Source organism: Mytilus edulis, chromosome 4 (assembly GCF_963676685.1).
Source record: "Mytilus edulis chromosome 4, xbMytEdul2.2, whole genome shotgun sequence".
In the NCBI taxonomy this organism is placed as follows: Eukaryota; Metazoa; Mollusca; class Bivalvia; order Mytilida; family Mytilidae; genus Mytilus; species Mytilus edulis.
The window spans coordinates 56,099,626-56,120,372 of NC_092347.1; the positions used below are offsets into that span (position 1 = coordinate 56,099,626).

General features: G+C 30.8%; 1 protein-coding gene across 31 annotated transcripts in view; it reads right to left on the minus strand.

The window, feature by feature from the left end:
• Positions 1-2,797: 2,797 nt before the first annotated feature.
• Positions 2,798-20,747, minus strand: part of LOC139519999 (leucine-rich repeat-containing protein 49-like) — an 85,013-nt gene continuing 67,063 nt past the window's right edge. For 16 of the 31 annotated variants that reach the window (XM_071312351.1, XM_071312361.1, XM_071312363.1 and 13 more), the window contains 4 exons: positions 19,924-20,109; positions 18,730-18,839; positions 5,892-6,030; positions 2,798-3,544 (listed from right to left, as the gene is read on the minus strand). In XM_071312351.1, the coding sequence (XP_071168452.1) occupies positions 3,344-3,544; positions 5,892-6,030; positions 18,730-18,839; positions 19,924-20,109 (636 nt within the window). In that variant the 3' untranslated portion in view covers positions 2,798-3,343. Of the gene's footprint in view, positions 3,545-5,184; positions 5,209-5,891; positions 6,031-18,729; positions 18,840-19,923; positions 20,110-20,747 lie in introns of all 31 variants that reach the window. The other 15 variants (XM_071312345.1, XM_071312341.1, XM_071312352.1 and 12 more) reach the window with 2 other exon arrangements.

The window sequence follows — 20,747 nt, forward strand, 5'->3', positions numbered from 1 at the left end:
ATAAAAAGGTGAATAACTCTATTTGTTTCTGGTGATGGAGATATTCCTGTTTGTCATGCTGTCTCAGCTTTCGTTGGTCTGTTTTTCTTAGTACAAACTTCTAAAGATGAAAAAAGTTATGTTCAAAACCAATTTATTATGTATTAATGTTCATTACCGAGTTAAAATCATTATTGAAGACGGCATTGCATTTCCCTCAGACATTAAAAAAAACATCAAATGTTGTACACACATGGTAATTTGCTTTTGTGTCCTCCTGTTTGACTTTTATTCATGAAACCTGTCAAGAGTAACCCCCTGTTCACTTGACTTTTGAATATTGTTGAAGTAATATGCATAAGTTTGTTTATTTGTAAAACTTTATATTTTAATGTATTTCATTTTTGCAAAAATGTGTCTGTTGTTCCCACTTGAGCAAAACAGTTGATTATTTCAATCTACAGTATCTATGCTTATACAATATGGTTTTTGGGTTTTGTTCATTGTTAACGGCTGAACAGTGACCTATAGGTGTTAACTATTGTGTCATTTGGTCTCCACTGGAGAGTTGTCTCATTGGCAATTATACCACATCTTCTTATCTTTATATTGTCTGCATTATATCATTAAAAGCACTATATTCATACATAAAAAGATAACAGAACTTCAATCACCTTTATTTTAAAGTGACATTTTCATATTAATCACATTTCCTTGTCAACGTGTGAATTAGGTGAATAATAAATAATAAATACCTAGCCTCTTAATAAAACAGTCTGGCAATTAACTGTTTATAACATTAACAAACAAGTAATAAATAAAATATTGAGCACAAAATAGGAAATATTACAATTAATGAATGGTTACACAAAACATGCGAACTGCATTTAACTTATGTTACATACAAACTATCCTCATTTGATTGAAGAAATGCACGGATTACCTCCCTTTGTCTAATTACTTGAATTTTGTTTTCAGTTAAAATTTGAAAATGATCTAAAGGCTGCATTCAAGTTTTTGAGCAAGTATTCATAGAATTCTTTTACATATAATTATGTTCACCAAATAAAGCATCATAACATATGCATGCTATCATGTCCCCTGTATCATTGTTTAAATGATTGAAAATGGAAGAAAGTCATGTAAAATTTCATTTCCTTTTTTCATAAGAAATTAGCAAAAATTATGGGAAAGGATGCAAATTAACTGGACATGTATGATACACTCTTCTGTCGGACAAGAAATTGACTTCTAACTTGTCTTAACTTTTAATTAAAACATTGAATACATTTTAAAACTAAACTGACCATATAATTTTAGGCCAAAAACAGATTTGAATGAGGAAATTTTGAAACAAATAATTGAAAATTGAGAAAATGGCAATTAATATAACAGTGAACATTATAAATTTTGTGAAAACATGAAAGACAAGAGTAAAAATTTCCCTTTATACAATTTGAGTATACTAGTAAGCCATAACAACCGAGGTTAAAGGATATACTACTACATACATACTTCCATATCATGTACCCAGTATTCCAATCACACAAAAACAACATACATTACTCTTTTAGAAGGCAAAAAAGACATACATTAATCATACATTTTTCTTCATAGCAATGATACACAGTCTACCTTTGCAATATCTTTTCTCTCTCTCATACTTAAACACACTTACACAATCGCCAATTTTTTTAATATCTTTCTTCACCTTACAGCCATTCATACTTAATTTTTATATAAATAAATGCAACAAACTATTTTGTGGATTTCACAAATGTACCTGTTTTACATATTTTATCTTTTGCAGTTAAATGCTATTGCAGTTACAAACAATGTCAAGTCAAAGGAAAATGATGGTTTCTACACTAGTAAACATCTTATTCCTAAATACTAAAATCAATCCTTTTCTTTAATGAATGTAGTCTTCTCATGAATACTATAACATTGAAATTGACCAATTGATAAAGTGACCCAAGTGATAATGTTAAATAATATATCTCATCACACTCAAAAATATCTGAAAAGGCTCATAGTTTACAAATTATAAGCCTGCTTTACTAACCGTGATTGAATTTATATTAGCACTATTTTCTCTTTATAGGGAGTTATAAGCCCACACAAGGTAAATGTTATTGCTGTTTGTAAATGTATAAATATTTCAAGCACTAGCATAAATTATGTGTATGAGATTTAACAAGTCAAACAAAATTAAAGACCAGAAAATAAGACAGCAACCATGCATAATAGAAACAAAATTAATTCTGAATAAGGTTTCAATTTTGAATGTGGTTTGTTATTTTCTATTCTACTTGGTTACTGTCCTTTAGAAGGCACAATGAAAACTGTCATAAATTTTTCACATGTTTAATTGAAATCAAATATTAGGTAACAACTTAACAGAGCTGAATTTTCATGAATTTCAAAAATTTTAGGCATCTTGGAGATTAACTTAGCTGCTTTTTTTCAAATATGAAATCATAGTTTGATTGAAACATATCTACTAAATTTAGCAACATTAAATAAATGACTTCCATTGATAAACAAATATAAATGGCAAGATACAATTACATAAAAAAAAAAATGTGTGCATTGATCTTGAAGAAACATGTAAAATGATAAAAAAAATGTGTGCATTGATCTTGAAGAAACATGTAAAATGATAACACATCAGTATGTGAAGAAGCCCTTGATTATTACTCTGACATCTGATGGTCTGTTTTTGGGCATGTTGGACTTGGTCCCAAGACCCTAAAACAGGCCATAAAACCAATCTCTGACAACTTTCAGAAAAAGTAACCATTCAAAATTTACATTGTTTTTTTCTTTTTAAATATGTTTGACCAATCACAACAGTTTGATATAATGAACATGTTTTTCTTATTACTCTATCCTTTATGAACATATAATAGTATGTGTGTTAAAAACATATATGGGCTGGCAGAAGTTTTTGAATAAAATCTGTTTTTCCTTTTACACATCAAAATTTGATATAAAAGCACCTATATAAACTGCATCAAAATATGAGAAATTAATTTGTCTCATCATAAGTGAAATCTTTTTTTGTAACAAATCATTCATAATAAACAATTTTTGTAAGTCAGTCCATTTGCACAGTTCATTCATCATCTTTGATTCGGAAGGTGCATCTAACTTCTTTTCCCATCTCTGAAGTACCCTTGAATATCATGTGATCACATTATAATAAACCATCTTTTGACTTCTTGCTGCCATTATACATCACAGTCACAGATGTGAAATATTTCTGTCATTGGACGACTTTTCAGAAGAACTATTGAAAGACTTTCTCATGGCACTTAGCAACGGCCCATTAAAAGGCAATAAAACTATTGTTATACCACTGCTAGCTTTTCTCTAACTCTTCTAAACATTTTTTCATATAACTTTGCATGTCCGACATGTCACTCATAGATGAATAGACCATTTCATGAAAAATCATTGGCCACTGTTTTAATAATTCATTTTTTTTTCTGTCCGTGAATATCGCTTCTTTTGTAATTTCATTTACATAACTCCTAGCAAAATTTCTTCTTGCATTCTGTTCCTGAAAAAAAAATGACAAATTATTATAATATTATGTAGATAAAGATATATATATATATATAAAAACACATGGATTAGTCACCAGTCAGAACTAAAGTCTATATACCCATGAACATTGACATTGATTAACGAAGATGTATGGTAAATATATTGATAAATGAACCAGCAACCCAACAAAAGAAGTATTCAAAGGCAGACATTTAAAGGTTATGGCACCAATTTTACAGTTAAACAGGCATCCATCCAGATTATACAAACTTCTTAACCAATAGGAGTCTTGTTATTTCATAGACTGAGCAAAAACTTCTATTTTAAGGATATATAATTGCTTGGCCTATTACCGGTAGTTGTTGGTAAAAGTGTTTAATTTTCATTGGGTTTCTCAATTGCCTCTCCCTCAAAAAGGTGCTCCTTGAATAATAAAATCATTCATAATTATGAAAAAAATCTAGTTATATTACCAAACATGGAGAATATCAGACATATACATTTGCATTTATCATACACATTTACACAATTTTACTAATTGAATTCTTATCTCTGAAGTTTCATAAGAAAAACCTAAGTCTTCCAAAGAGGCTTTTGTTATATGATGCTTCTCCATCAATGTCTGTTCAACAATCATGTGATTAGTTATAAAATGGAATCTTAAAAGTTCATGTCATGCTTTTTCTTGTGCTCTTTGAATTTATTGTGAGTTCATTTGTTGCCTTTTTGGCAATGGTAGCTGATGGATTTAACAAGGGTTCTATTTTTACTAGCTTGATTGATTGAATGATTGATTGATTGTTGTTTGATTAACACATAGTGACAATAATTTCATTTATATATATTTAGGAAAATGGCTTGATTGATATGTTTATAAAAAACAGAAATAAATTTCAAAAATTTACACTTCATTTACAATTGAGAAACATTGAATGCAGTTTAATGTAATGTGCAACTAGTATCTTCTTTCGAATAAATTACCCACACAAACAACAATAAAAAAAAAAAAATTAATACAACAAAATACTTTATAAACAAAACAAACTGCATATGGTTAACCAAAACATAATGTACAATACAAATTTAGCTCTTATTATAAACAAATCTATTTAACCACCACCTACACGACACAAAAACATAATAAAAATTGCTTTTAGTTTTATTTATATAACCAAGTGTGCATATCTGAATATATATATATATATATTTTCATTATTCACTTCCTTCATGCTTTGTTTTAAGAAGTGACAGAATTTTACATTGCTGCATTTTTAAACATTTACACTAGAAATATTTTACATGTTAATAAAATATCTGAATATTTGATTCAAAAATGTTACTGGTTGTTGATATCAAAATTGCTCCTTATGAACTAAAGTAAAACTAAGATACATTTTGCATTAGAACAATTGGGATTTCAAAACCTAATAAAAAAAATCTTGATATGGTCATGAACAAATTGAAATATTTTTGAAGAATTTGGAAAATAAACATAAATGATTTCCATAGTAACCAAGGAAGATGTGAACCAATATCAGTGTGTCTGTGTCATACAGATTTTTATGTTGGTGTCTTTTCCCCTGATCGTTTTCAAAGATTAATGCAGTGTACATGTATTTGTTTAAAACATAACACAATTGCCGTTTTACTTACAACTGAGTATATTGTCCATTGACACTGAGAAAATAATACAGAAATCGTTCAAAAAGTATATTTCATTTCAACATGTACTCCTTACAACAATATCGGAAGTGTTTATTATTATTGAGAAATTAAATACAGTTGATTTCTACAAGAACCTATCTATATATCCTCCTTGGTAGGACCAAGAACTTTTTGAGGTAAAATAGAAAGGGACATTATTCCCATAAAGAAGTTTTTAAATCCAATCTATTTAAAGGAATTTTAACCAAGCAAAGTCTCCTTTTAAGAATCAGAGGCATTCATGGTATATTTAAAGTGTACACTAAAATGTTGTTATTGGTTAAAGATGTCCCAAGCGACATTATTATCAATTTATTTTCATTACCAATAGTCCTTTAGATTTTCAAATGGCAAAAACTAAGCAAATATGGTCTATAATTTTAATAGCAGAATGAATAAAACAATCTGTTGACAAGATATAAAACATTTTTACAAAAAAGGAGAGAAGCAGAGATGTATACACCAATGATTGCTTGATTGTTTAACTTTCAGACCTCTTGATGCTTGTTTTTTTGTGTTGCTAGATCTCTGTCTCTTTGACACGTTATATCTTCTTTATTTAACAAGTTATCAATATTACTGTAAGGATTTTGAATTGATTGATGTAAGAGCCTTTTTAAACCAGCTTATTTCTTGTCAAAGATTTGTGAACTAACCTGTTGTTTAGTGTTAACGGCTTCTACAGGCTGGTGTGTCAGACCAGCTCTACCCACAAACTCATTCTGTGATTTATCTAACTTTCCTTCTAATAATTTCTTCGATTTATCTTCTGTTATTGACAAAACTTGCTTCCTTCTGTAAAATATAAGATCATTACGGATTACTCTAGCCATTAAAAGTAATAACTCTTCTGAACACTTTTATAATGACAATAAATCGTACATGGGTGTAAACAATCAGCTGTATTATTCATTGTTGAAAGCATTAGTTATGTGCAACGGTATTGAAAATCTTGGTTAAGTGACTAAAATTATCACACAGGAAAGTTTATTACACATTTTTTATAAATTGAAAATCAAGATTACAACATTATATATCTAAAAGCAATGACAAGGTAATCTCTGTTATTGATTTGTGATTTATTTTAAATGACATCATTGAACATTTTATATCATTAAACATTGTACCTATACAGACACTTCGTTATAGGAGGAATAAATACCCAAAACATGAAAATAGAGAATTGCAAAACTGGTGAAATTTGGTAACACTTGATATGTCATTCTTATATACATAAATTCTTCCCCATTTTTTTGAGAAAAATGGACAGTTCAGTGAAGATTCAAACCTATATTAGTTCTTATAACATACTGTATATTGGGTAATTTTTGTGGGTGTAAAATTTTGCAATTTCCATTGAATAAGGCATACAAAATATTTTGGGCGGATTCAAAATTTTTATTAATACCTTTGCATGTGAACTTTAAAATTGGCAGAATATATTTTAGTGATTTTGTTCTATCTGCGAAATTAAGCGAAAATGTACACCCCGCGAAAATTACCCACTATACAGTATCTTCTGTAAAAATGGTCTGGTCCATAAAACAGGACGTGGAACTGTTTCATTCATAACATTGGTCAAATAACAAACTCAGAGAGGAACCAGTTTTATCTAGGATTGTAAACCAGTCACTTTTTACATGACTTCTTTTTTTGCATTTGCCCTTTCTAACCAACTTCTTGACAAGTTATAATATTTCTGATGATATATCCATATAAGACAAGATCAAAGTTTGTCTGCATATTCTTGACAATTTTTATTCACATCTATATATTTGCAAAAATCTCAAATAGTTATCGCATCCCAAGTTAAAATTGCCATATGGTAAAACAATATTGTTTCAAATAGATCTCACATTTTTACAGTAAATCGCATCCCAAGTTGCCATACTGTAAGGGACGACATCAAAAGTTCAATGAAGGATAAAAAACTTAATTCAAATAGTTTTTTCACTGACCCCCCTACCCCCCTATTAACTTAATTTGGGAAAAATTGATTGACCCATATGGATATATGTAAAAATCAATGTCGGATAACCAAATCTTGCAGCAGTTCAACCCCCCCACCCCCAAACTATTTGAATTAAGTTTTTTATCTTACATTGATCTTTTGATGTCGTCCCTAAAACAGGTGTTAAATAGATCTCACATTTTTACAGTTAATATAACCCTTTGATGTAAAATTGAAAGGGAATATATTTTAAAGTTTTAAGTGAAGTTTGTACTTTAAAGTAACACTATATATAATTGGTACTTTCTAAGTTGCAGTCAACTACATTATGTAATTCAAGACATATATTTATCACGTGTAAAATTCCACTTACAAGGGTAAAAGGTAAAATGTATACTGGTTCAATTATGGGCAATCGTTCAAGAATTAGAGGTTTCCAAGCATACAGAGATATTTCTGATAACAGAAGTGGCTTGTGAATTTGAAGTTTTTCAGATATAACAGTTCTACAGTGTAAATCAATACATTTTTACTGCATCTTTATTGAGGGGGGATGGACCTTTATTGGGAGTCCGGGATGGGATGTTTTTTTTAGCTCAGGATTTCGGGGTTTGATCCCTTTTCGGATCTGGGAATCCTTTTTTTTTTCGAAATTCAGAATGTCTGGATTTAAATTTCTTTAAAATCTGGATTTCATGTTTTAAAGCTGGGAATTTTAGGATCAGGACCCCTCAGACCCCTCAGACCCCTCAGACCCCCCCCCCCCCCCCCCCCCCCCCCCCCTGCCTCCTCTTTATTCAACAAGACATCTTTTATTTGTTTTATCTTTATATAAAACATAACCAGGTGCTCTGCAGGGTGCAGCTTTATACGGCCGCTGAAGTCCAACCCTGAACAGTTGGGGCAAGTATGGACACAACATTCAAGCTTGATACAGCTCTGAATTTGGATTGCTATTGAATTTTTGACATGATATGAGTTTCTGACACAAAACAAATGTCAAGATCTTACAATTTTATTGCACAATATTGTACAATTAAAGATTTCTTCTTTTAACTTGTCAAAAATTTGAAATTTGAGAAATTTGAAAGAAAAAAAATTGAAAACAACTACCACCCCCCTTTTTTTGCAATTAGTCCAAAACCTGACATTTCTTTATACATAATATGCAAGTAGTGTATGGGAGTTAAATCCGAACATGCCCAACATTGTATGTTAATTGTTTTAGAGTTACCTCTCTTACACTGCTTTTAAATTGTCTTAATTGTCCATTGATCAGAAATACCTAGTTCTTCCCCTTATTTGCCCCTAATTCCAAACCATTTTGAGCCATAACTTTAGTGGTATTGAACCTTTTTGTAAAAATTTATAGAGATCCATACACTTAAACACAAGTTATTGTCTGTAAACTAGAAAAGTGCTTCTTTTTGGCCCTTTTTTGGCCCCTTATTCCTACATATTCGGGGAAATTAACCCCAAACTGAATACCAATCTTCCCTGTGTTATATGAAAACTTGTGGTACAATATCAGAGAGATCCATACAGTTACTCACAAGTTATTGTCTTGAAACTAGAAAAATGTTTGTTTTTGGCAACTTTTTGGACCTTAATTCCTAGACTGTTTGCCCAATAACCCCTTAAAATAAATCCCAACCTTCTACTTATGGTATTAAACATTGCGGTACAATTTCAGAACAATTGAAATACTAATACACAACTTTGTGTCCTGAAACTGGATAAATGCTGATTTTGGCCCCTTTGGGCCCCTAATTCCTAAACCTTCGGAACCATAACCCCAAAATCAATCCTTCCTTTTGTGGTTACATTGTATAAACATTGTGTTAAAAAAAAAAATTTTAATTTATTTTTACTGATTCAAAAGTTATTATCCGGAAACAATCCGTCTTCAGATGATGCTGACGATGACATGATACCAATATACGACCAAAATTTTTTAAATTTTTGCAGTCATATAAAAATCAATCACAAAATCAAAGAAGAATATGTTCGAGTTAGAAAGGGACATGACTCTTAGAGGAAAGTTACTTACTGTCCAAATTTGAAATCTGTCAGCCAGTTTTTGGTTCTTAGCATTGAGAATTAGTTTCATGTTATCATAAAACTAGAGGCTCTTTTAGAGCCTGCGTCGCTCACCTTGGTCTATGTGCATATTAAACAAAGGACAGGAATAGAATTCATGATAAAATTGTGTTTTGGTGATGGTGATGTGTTTTCTAAACATTCTTGTTGTTATTTTCTTAAAATTACCAATTTGGTTGCCTTATTTGTCTGAAAATTTCAGGGCAGATAGATTTTGACCTATTGAACAATTTTACTCCCTGACAGAGTTTCTCTAAATGCTTTGGTTTTAGAGATATAAGCCAGAAAATGCATTTTACCCCTATGTACTATTTTTAGCCATGTCAGCCATCTTGGTTGGCAGGTGGGGTCATTTAACAAATTTTTAAAACTAGATACCCTAATGATGACTCAGAAGTTTCAGGAGAAAATTTTTGACATTGGGCCAGGTGAGCTAAAAATAGACGATTAAACCAAAAGCACAAAATATGGATTAACATAGTATCTGAAACTCTATTGATATTCTAGCAAATTAACATATTTCTCATCAAAAGAAGGACATAAAAAAATTATTTCTATCTTCAGAATCTTTCCTTCCTTCAATTTCATGTAATTACAAAATCATTGATAAAGATTATTATAGTGAAAAAATACCAGATTCTTTATTATTTCCAAGTACACATAACTGAATAGCTGCTGATTTTTTTCTGTTGCTGCCTGAGACTGGCTGACTTGTCATTTTGTCAAAAGGTTTAATTTTTATGTGACCTTGGGTAAAGCTGGTTCAGTTTGGGACAAACTATCTGTGGGCAACTTAATGACAATCATATAAGTTAAGGCATGCACAATCCAGCGTAACACAAACTAATTAGCTGCTTTTTATACAGATGTAATGACTGTATTTCAACGAAATACTAACAGAGTACCAAGACATGACTTTGTTCTATGCATTTCTAGTTTTATACCAGTGATATCCAAGAGTACTGATGTTCTCTTAATATCAATATAATTTCTACTAGTATGGATTCTTGATCAGAACACTGCTCATTTTACATGACTTACTCATTATTTTCTACTAGTATGAATTCTTTATCAAAACACTGCTCATTTTACATGACTTACTCATTATTTTCTACTAGTATGGATTTTTGATCAAAACACTGCTCATTTAACATGACTTACTCATTATTTACTACTAGTATGAATTCTTTATCAAAACACTGCTCATTTTACATGAATTACTCATTATTTTCTACTAGTATGGATTTTTGATTAAAACACTGCTCATTTAACATGACTTACTCATTATTTTCTACTAGTATGGATTTTTGATCAAAACACTGCTCATTTAACATGACTTACTCATTATTTTCTACTAGTATGGATTTTTGATTAGAACACTGCTCATTTTACATGACTTACTCATTATTTTCTACTAGTATGGATTTTTGATCAAAACACTGCTCATTTAACATGACTTACTCATTATTTTCTGATACCTCTTCAGCTGATTGAACAGATATCAGTTTGAGTGTAACTGATTGTTTAACTTCCTGCTGAATATACGATTTTTGCATGACAGAGTTCTGAACAGGTTGCTGTGAGGCACTATAAGCTTGTTTTTGTAACATACTATTCATAGTCTGAGAACTACTGTTCAGTTTGGTAGTAATAGAATTTTGAAAGTAAGCAGATTTTTGAAGCATGTTTTCCTCCGAGGCAGTCAACTTTTTGTACACATGTTCAGCATAATTTTGCTTAAGCAGTTCTGCTTGTGTGTACTGAGCAGCTTTTTGTTCAATATCTGGTTTTATATAATGTGTTGTCGCTAGAACCTCACTTTGGATTTTTTTTGCAGCTGCAATAACCTCATTTCTTAAACGAGGTGACGGGAGCAGGTCATTTTGAATCGCTCTTCTTGAGATATAATCATTAGAGGTAAAGCGAGGAGGAGGAGTGAGGTCATTCTGTCTTCTCATAGACAAATCGTTAGTACTATGCCAGTGACTTTTGTGCAACTTGGGTCGTCCTCCATTAGGGTATGCCAAACCCTGTGATGTTCCTGTAGGTGTAACAGAATAACTTCTCTTCAGAGGAGGTTTAGTTTTGATTTCAATTTTACTTGTATTAATGGCTGCAAATGCTTTAGTTAATTCTCCCAGATGATTTCTTGCCATTGACGACTCCCTTGGTGTTAACATGGTTTGTTGTTTTTTCGGAGAGTAAGCAAGGTTCATCTTTATAAAATTCTGATCATTCATCAATTTAGTATATTCTATGTCAAAACACATTATGTCAAGGCCATGTATGCCAAGTTTTAATCGAGTCAGATGAATGAAAATTAACTCCTTTTAAAGTATTATGAAAAACAAAGCAAAATGTTCAATTTTTCCAAAATACAGCAAATTCATTTAAATGAATCCAATGAACACTTAAAATTCCAAAATATTAACATGAAATTAAGATGATATTTTCCTGTTCATTTTAAATTGTAACATATTTTTCCATTTTTCTACCTGATATTATCTTTCTTTCACATCCATTGAAAGAATATTTGGTGACAAAATCCTATCATTATGAAATCCATTTAATGGTGATACCTCGTAAAATCCTCAATAAAATTGGTAACTTATACCTGCTTTAAAACAGGCATTGTTTACTTCTTAGATAAAGTGTTGATAAAAAACCAAAAATTGTAAATAGCGATCAATTCACCGATCTAATTGTGTTAAGTTTTCATGCAAATAATTCCAATTAAGAAGACCATTCTACGTGAAATGATATAATTTGTTCCCATAGAAACCAGGTATATAATTCCTCTTGTCTTATCCAGAATGATTTTTTTATCTTAAGTACGTGACAAACACACATTTAAAACTTTCCATTTCACAAAGTTTATGGTCAGCTTATATAAAACCCAATACACTATTGAAGTTCCATAAATATCAGAATGTTTCCATGTAGTTAGTCTTAGAAGCACTTTAAAAATCCAAGCGTCAATAAATCACATCCCCGTAACAGATCTAAACAACAAATTATTTCTCAAAGAACAATATAATCAATTAAGTCACACGTTTAAACAATGCCTAGGTTCGTAAATCGGTACAAAATGCTTCGTAATAGCCGATTCAAACTACTAGGAGATGATTAGATCCCCCGCTACAGTTCATAACTGATATCAATAATATCTAGCAAATAATTTGTCTGGTCCATAAAGTCAAAACCAAGCCATGATTACATTGATTAAATAAATTTCAAATTGGGCTGTGTTTCAACAAAATACTATTCACTGACAATAAATTTAACTTTATGTTAAAGAAGCAAAACGTTAGATAAATATGAATATGATTTTTCAGTATTTCACAGTACAAACTGATTTGTGATCAATTGTTACAGGTCATTTGTCGCTATGTGTTCCCGCCTTTTAAATCCTTTGTCAAATACACATTACATCTTTATAACATTATTTGTCATAGGTATTAACATCATTCAAAATATCTAAATACGTGTATTGATATTGACAAAAAATATTATTTAGAGAATTTGTTACAATTTTTATAAAACATTTTTATATTATTTCGCAAGAGAGAAAGCTACACGCTTATCAAAAGTGAAATATTTGTGTCAAAAGATCTTGAAGTTTTCAAACACCATGATGAGTGGTTTGATATGGAGGAAAAGCACTTTCAAGTGGGTTTTTGTATACATGGATCTGACAATATGTAAAATCAATGACTTTCTGTGATTTAAACTATAAATTAAAATTCTAAAACCTCTTTATTTGTTTTAGACTGTATTTTTTTTACTTTGAAGTTCATTGCAAAACAAGAATTAAAATATATACCAGTATAATATACATTTACACAAACCTTAGATATATAAAAAAAAAATATTCATTAGGAAAAATACACCTTCCCAAGATTTGGTTATCAAAAATACATAAGTTTATCTTGGACATAATTTATATGATAAATCAGATACACAAAAGTCTAAAGTTTTGAAAAGCATACATTTCTTAAAGTTAATAAAGACATTTTTTTCTCAATTGATAAATCAGGGTCCATGAAATCATTCATAAGTTGCAAATTCATTGTACTTTAAAACAAAGTCGATAATAAACTTGAACTATTTCAACTAATTCAATTTAAATCTCAGGTACAAAAATTAATATATAAAAGTGCTTAGCTACGTCAAATTGCAAGGATAACCCCTGCAAGTTTCCCATACTATGTTGACATCATATCTGTTAAAATGTCTATGTTTGGGGTATAGGAAAAAAGGAAAGGAGATTCTACCATTAAATATGTCTCCATCTTGGTTGGTAAAACTCTCCTTGATGGAAGAAAATCTCCAAGAAAGACTCACTATTAGTAAACAGAAAACAATGTTACTTAGATTAGTTCATCTCACCCTAACTTGTGATTGATGGAAAAGAAGGGAAATCGTATTAATTGAACTAAAATTATCATTTTTCACTTATATAATAATGATACAAGAATGTCATGTAGTGAAAATATCTGCTTTAATCAGGTAAATTGTTTTAACAATTTCTCATTGTTGACAATTTATAATGTTTGTTCAACAGTAACACTTATATTTAATGTACATGTATTGTTATAAAGAAATGTCTCCAAACGTTGCCATGAAAAAATTCAATCTAATAGCTCTCATTGAGTGACCTCAAAAAGAAAGTTTCCAAGATAACAAGTTTATAACTCTATGGATATTTATCAGTTTTTTCATACCTGGAAAATATAATGCAGGGGACTATCTTAGGGCTGTTCCAGAAAATACTAAATATTACTAATTTTTAACTGTACTATAAAATGCACATGAAATAAATCTATTTTACAAATTCCATTTCACAGCCTTTTCCTTGCAGCACTTACTTTTGAATCAACTGTGGTATAAGTAATAGATAATCTATAGTTTCAATGGAATTTTATAATCGGTAACAGATTTAATAATGGAATATAGCAAAACTATTTTCAATTTAGAGTGCGTTTAAGGGCATATCCAACAGTTTCAGGGGAGGTAATAACAAACGTAACCGTCGTCTATAGTTTCCCGTAATTTCACGGTGTTTTAACGACGTCATAATGGCCGTCTGGAAAGGGCGGTTTCTTTCCTAAAAGGAAAGGGCACGGCGGGAATCGGCAAAAAACTCATACAGAATATTACCAGAACTAGAACTCAACACTTAAAAGATATCTTTGTCCTTTTGGTCTGTTTATATAAAAGACCTGCAATTATCTTAATCATAATTACTAGACCATACTCACTTAAGTTTCTGTTTTCTTAAAATTATCTTCAATACAGTAGAAAACAACGACAGCAAATGCGTAATGATTTATTATTGCAGTAGAATGCAACACAAATTGTCAGTATAGTTCTTAACCAAACTTTTCCGAGATCATTGTCATTCAGGATAGAAAACTCAAAGTTTGGTTTTTCTAGAGAAAGATGAAAAAAATGGTTTCTTGAGAAAAATAAAATACGGCGTAAATTAACATTTATCATGCATCTAGCTTTGCGTTGAAGTGCTTATATGTATACAGTAGCTCTTTAAATGAATACGACCTTTAACCGGTAAACAATGTAAAACAAAAGATGACACAGTAATAAAAAAGTATTGAAATAGGAAAACATTGTAATATATACACTGACATACAAGTAAAAATATCTGACGATGTTAGTATTTACTTATGTATGAGGAAACAAATATAATTTAACAAAAAAAAAAACAGTGTAGGTCTTGACTAATTAGACACGCCCTCTTAAGTCAGCGGGTCCATAACAGGATAGGAAAAAAAAACAGCCATCGAAATACCATAATTCAAAATTGGGGGGGGGGGGTTGCTAATAGCTTAACTCGAGATTTTGATCATTATTCAACTTTATTTAGTACGTCATACGTTTTACCACTAGTACACTCTTTATATCTTGATAATGTATCAATCATTTACTTCAGATCCACTCTCACCTCGTCGTAGATATGCGTGATATATTTGCCACTGGAGAACGGGAGCAATCAATTCATCAGTTTCATATAGTGATGCATAATCATTAGTTCTCAACTGATAATTGTCTCAAACAGTATTCCAGTTTTGGTATTTTATTTTTATTTTATATCTTATTTCTAAACGAAAATTTTAGAATTTCTTTCCGCATCTTTCTCTTTGAATTCATTTGTTTGAATAATCAATAATAATATAGTAGTCTACATCAATGGTTACTTTGTATGCAGCCAAACTATGTAGAGGGCAGTAGAACAGAAAACCATCTTCATTGTGTATATATGCAATAACTCATATATTGAAGCGTAAAACCACGGCTCGTTTAGGTGGAAAAATTACTGTGTCAATTTCATATACTTATATATTTTAAATATGTCATAAAAGCAAAAACACACGAAAAAAATGGCCACAATGTATAATAACATTCAACATTTTTCGGCTGTTTCGTTTATTCTCAAGTTAATGTCTTACTGATCTGTTATGTTAATCAAATTATTATTGTTCATCTACAACTGCAAAAGGCGCAACAGATGCAACTTATTTGAAGATTAATGTGACCTTTGTTGTTGTTTATAGATTTTATTCGAAGTTCGTATATCCCTTCAACCATTTATTTAGATGGTATTTTAACGTATAGATAGCGCGAAACTCTCCTTACTCTATGCATCTGATATAACGAAATTTTTATTTCGACTAAACAAGGCTGCAAATTTATACATCCGAGCAGCTAAACGGCCGCACCCAATTTTAGCAAATATATACACGTAACTGTCGGACTGGAGCAGTCCAGAATGTGAATATTTCTATACCCAATCAATACTTTTTTTATGAAAAAGATTTTAAAGGTATACATTAATACGACAGCAACCCAACGACACATATGATTCAAAACACTAAGAGTCAACATACAGATTTTTGTTATAGCTAGAAGCCTGTAAAGAAAGAAAAAAACAAACTGCAACATGAATATATAATACGGAGTCGGTGAGATTTAAGACAAGTGTTTGGTTGCAAAATGTCTCGTGCTCTTTATTGATTTCGTTATGTAAAATTATATAGACAGTGTAATATAAATCAGTGTAAGAAAACCACTTCTTTGTAAAGTAACGGTAAAATAAATAATGATTATGGACGACGGACGTCAAGTGGCATATTAAATGAATAATCAGATCAAAAACATCAAATGTAAATATAATATGAAAATTAACCCTGCTTTGTACTTTAGACCAACACACAGAAACGGATTTCTAACGTGTAATTCGTTTGTTTTAAAAGAGGGATGAAATACCGTATACCAGAGCCGGGGACTATTTTAATAGTTTGTAATTCCATGGTTTGCTAACCCGAATAATTCAGTTCCTCCCCGTAATCGACCTCTCCTACTTGCGAGGTAGTAATCGGAGATCAGCGGAATATAACGACTGAATTATTCGGGTTAATGGTTTGCATGTTTCACACCCGGGTTTCACAATTTTGACGAACACAATAGTAAAGCTAACTGAATTATTATCTCGTACAGATACTGGTCCATTATAAATAAGAAGATGCGATATGAGTGCTATCGAGACAACTATCCAACAAACTCACAGTGTAAAAATACATTTGTCTGCAACACCGTCGCACTGCCTTTGAAAAATTAGCGGGGAAATATAACGTTACGTCCCGAAACGTCTTAATTTTTGGCGCAATTTGTGAGGCTTACGGAAGGGATTGAGTAAACAATATTATATAACTCGATTTTTCTCAAAAACGAGTATGGTGACAAATATTTTTCAAAACGTTATGACGTTCGATATTTTTCAAAGAATAATATATCTTACTTTGGTCAAATCGACACCGTTAGAAATATTTTGAAAAATCAAAAATGTGCATTTCAAATGTTCATTTCTTGCCGTTTTTGGGGGTAACCATAACGTTGTTGGCTTTATTTGAGTAAGAATTAATTCTTTACATGGTAAAGTTAGATTTTTCTAACCATCTTGAACTATTTTGCTTCAATTTGAGCCCCATTATATAAGTATATGTTGATTAAAAAATCATATTTAATTTTTTTAAATAAAAAACGTTTGTTTCTTCAAAATTGCAAAAATGTTCAATTTTCAGCAGTATTTTTAGCAAAAACGAAATCGACAACAAATATTTTTTTTGGCAAAATTCTATTCTCTGTCTATTGAAGAATGAAATATCTTTTCGGGAAAAAATTCTCACCGTCAAAAATAAACTGTTGGATATGCCCTTAAAAGAGAAGCAAAACAGACTTCCAAATTATAATTTGGAAAAATACTGAGTCACTGGTAATACAAATTGTTCAAAAGAATTTCACTGAAATCATTAAACTTGTAAGCATGCAGTATTTTCCATGAATAAAAATGTATAATTGGCCTCACTTCAGTAAAACAAATATCAAATGGTACTAATTATCAATCTAGATTAAATATTAGAAAATATATATACCGGTAATATTATTATATAGTACTAAAATTTAACACCATTTATATACTTTTTTTTTTAGATTGCTAATTATAATACTGTGAACAGATACTGTACAAACAAAACAGTCTACCAGGATTTAAACCTTTTTAAAACAACCACCCCTCTGTATTTCAACAAGTCAATAGATCAGGAGTTGTTAAACATTTATTTAATTGCAATGCAGAGGTCAAAATCAAAGAGTTAAACAAAAATATTAAGAGATCATTAAGTATTTTGTGATAAATATGAGAAGAAATCTTAATGCAAATGTTCAATGTTCAAAAGGTCTAATCTGTTTTACATTGTTAAGTCAGTAAAAGAAGGTACAGTATGAAAGAAATGCTTCAGATCAGCACATAAAATAATGGAGAACTTAAAGAACCAAAAATTTCTTTTAAAAGTGTTTGTCCTAAAAATATTAGATACTTCTATTTGTTATTCTGCTGGAATTTTTAAAAGAATATGATGATATGTGCCATAACTTTTGTGAATGTCTGTGTCAGTATAAAGGGAGATAACTCTAAAAGAATATGATGATATGTGTCATAACTTTTGTGAATGTCCGTCTCAGTATAAAGGAAGATAACTCAAACTTATTTTTCTGACAATTTATAATATCAGTGTCTATGCCATTACACTTACACTGGTTACAAAGAGTCTCTCTATATCCCCTAATGGTAATTCGTTACAAAAAGGACCTTAAATTCCTATGTTTGCTAATAGTTACTTACTGTAATGATAAATAATGGGAGGTTAGGTTTAAAAGCTAGCGTGTTTACCAGGTAAAAATATGCTGTAAGGATTTAAGTCATGGAGTCTTCATAAATGTTTTACCCAACCTCCCCTCTTCTTATAAAGACAAAAACAGACTGGTTAATTTACAATCAGAGCCTACAATAGGCAGATATCTTGATGAATATACAGTATCTCTGTGAAGTTGATATCTCTAGCACCTGTAATGTTACTATTACATACCTTGCCTCTCCTACTAATGACAGAAGTCTAGACTGAGGAAGTTGTGATGTTGTTATATGTGAAACAGGACCATACAACTTCTCAGCATTTACTATATCTCCTGCTGTTACCTGTATAATCAAAATCAAAAAGGTAGTAAAATATAGATATGTACACATGATAGTAAATAATCTTTTCAAGAATGAAAGCTTTCTGTAATATGAACTCAGAGAAGTTGCACACACTGTGTCATGGTAACAATACTTAAAGAAAGGTAAAAGTCCAATAGCTCCAATAATTAAAGAACTCTTGTGAGCATGCTGAACTACCCACATTGCTCCTGAGAAAACAAATTCTAACCAAATTCCTCAGTTTAAAGACTCATAAATTCTAAAAATTTAGACTGATTCAAATTTCTTGTAGATATGCCATCCACATTTTATGTCCACATTAACTACAAAGTTTCATGAAATTCTGTATTGAATTTTTAGAGGAGTTGTGATGGCAAACTATTGCAGTAGCAAATGCCAAAATTCTAGGCTTAAAGGAGCTTAACACCAATATAAACAGTTGAATCATTATTTCCTGTTAATAAGCACATCTACATAGTATGTCCTTATTATCTACAAAGTTTCATGTAATTCTGTTGTGTGGTTTCAGTGGAGTTGCGATGACAAGAACAGAACTGATGGACAGACGAACAGGTCAAAAACATTGTAACCTCCACAACTGTGTTCCGTGGGGTATAAACAGCATCAAATCAAATTGATTATATTGCAGGTTTAAGAAAATATCCCAAATAATCCTACCAAGTATGAAAGCTATCTTTCAAAAAGTATTGAAGTGTTTTTGACAGATAACCATTACCATATCCCTTGCAGAGCATGTCATGGGGATAAATGACAAATGACAACGTTAACACCAATGAATAAGAGTGTATTCAGATCTTATTTGAATATGCCATTAAATATGATTTACAAAAGATCTATTATGATTTATAGACAAAAGAGTGCTATACTCATGTGTAGGTCCATAATTCCTGTTTTCTATTGAATTTTGGCTCTGACGTCCAAAAACAAATCTAAAAAGAAGTCATACTTAATTATAAACACTAAATTGAATTTGTCTTTAACTTGTCTTATAAATTTTATAAGTTTAACTTTACACATTTTATAAGATTTTATCAAAATTTGAAGTGAAAGGGAGATAACTTACCTCCATATCATTGATTTTCTTCAAGGCAAAGTGAGCAAGTCTGAAGACAACATAAGACCTCCACAATGTGAATTTGGTGATAGGATTTCCCTCATTTTCTACTATTAAATTATCGAATCTCCTCACACTAGATAATGCATTTATCTGCTGATAACTTCGAATATTTGTAGCACTGAATGTTAACGTCTAAAAAATAAAAGAAACTATTGTTAAAAGAGGTTAGACAACACAATAGTTGACAAAAATAATGATTAAATACAAGTTGATCTGTATTAGGAATAGGAAATTCAAAACTGTAATTGGTGACCTGGTATGATGTCAAAATCTGGCAGTCAATTACATACTGGTACACTGTACTTCAATTACTCTCCATGAACATGAAATTTTGATTTTTGTTGTATTTTTTATTTATCTAGTAGTATCAATCTGATGAGTCAAGCCCCTTTTCATTCAATTTTTACACTACATTCTATTGTTGAACCACCATCCAAGGTTTGGGGAGAGTAGTTTGAAGGCTCAAAAACATGTTTTACTCCCCTACATTCTTTTTGTGCTTGTTCAAAACCAGGAGCCTTTGGTACAATACAGACAACAGTACAGTTTTTGTTTATCATTGAAAGCAGTACTGTGACTCAAGTGGTTCACATCCTGGCCTTGCGGTCATAAAACTTTCGAGGCAGTTTTTTTTAACCATACTCCAAAATCAACCAATCAAAATGTTGGATTTCATGTTTCAAGTATGATTTTTGTGCTCCAAGCACTGAGCAAAGTTTTATGACTTCAACCCCTGGTCTTTGCTAATAAGTGAATGGTTGTCTCTATTT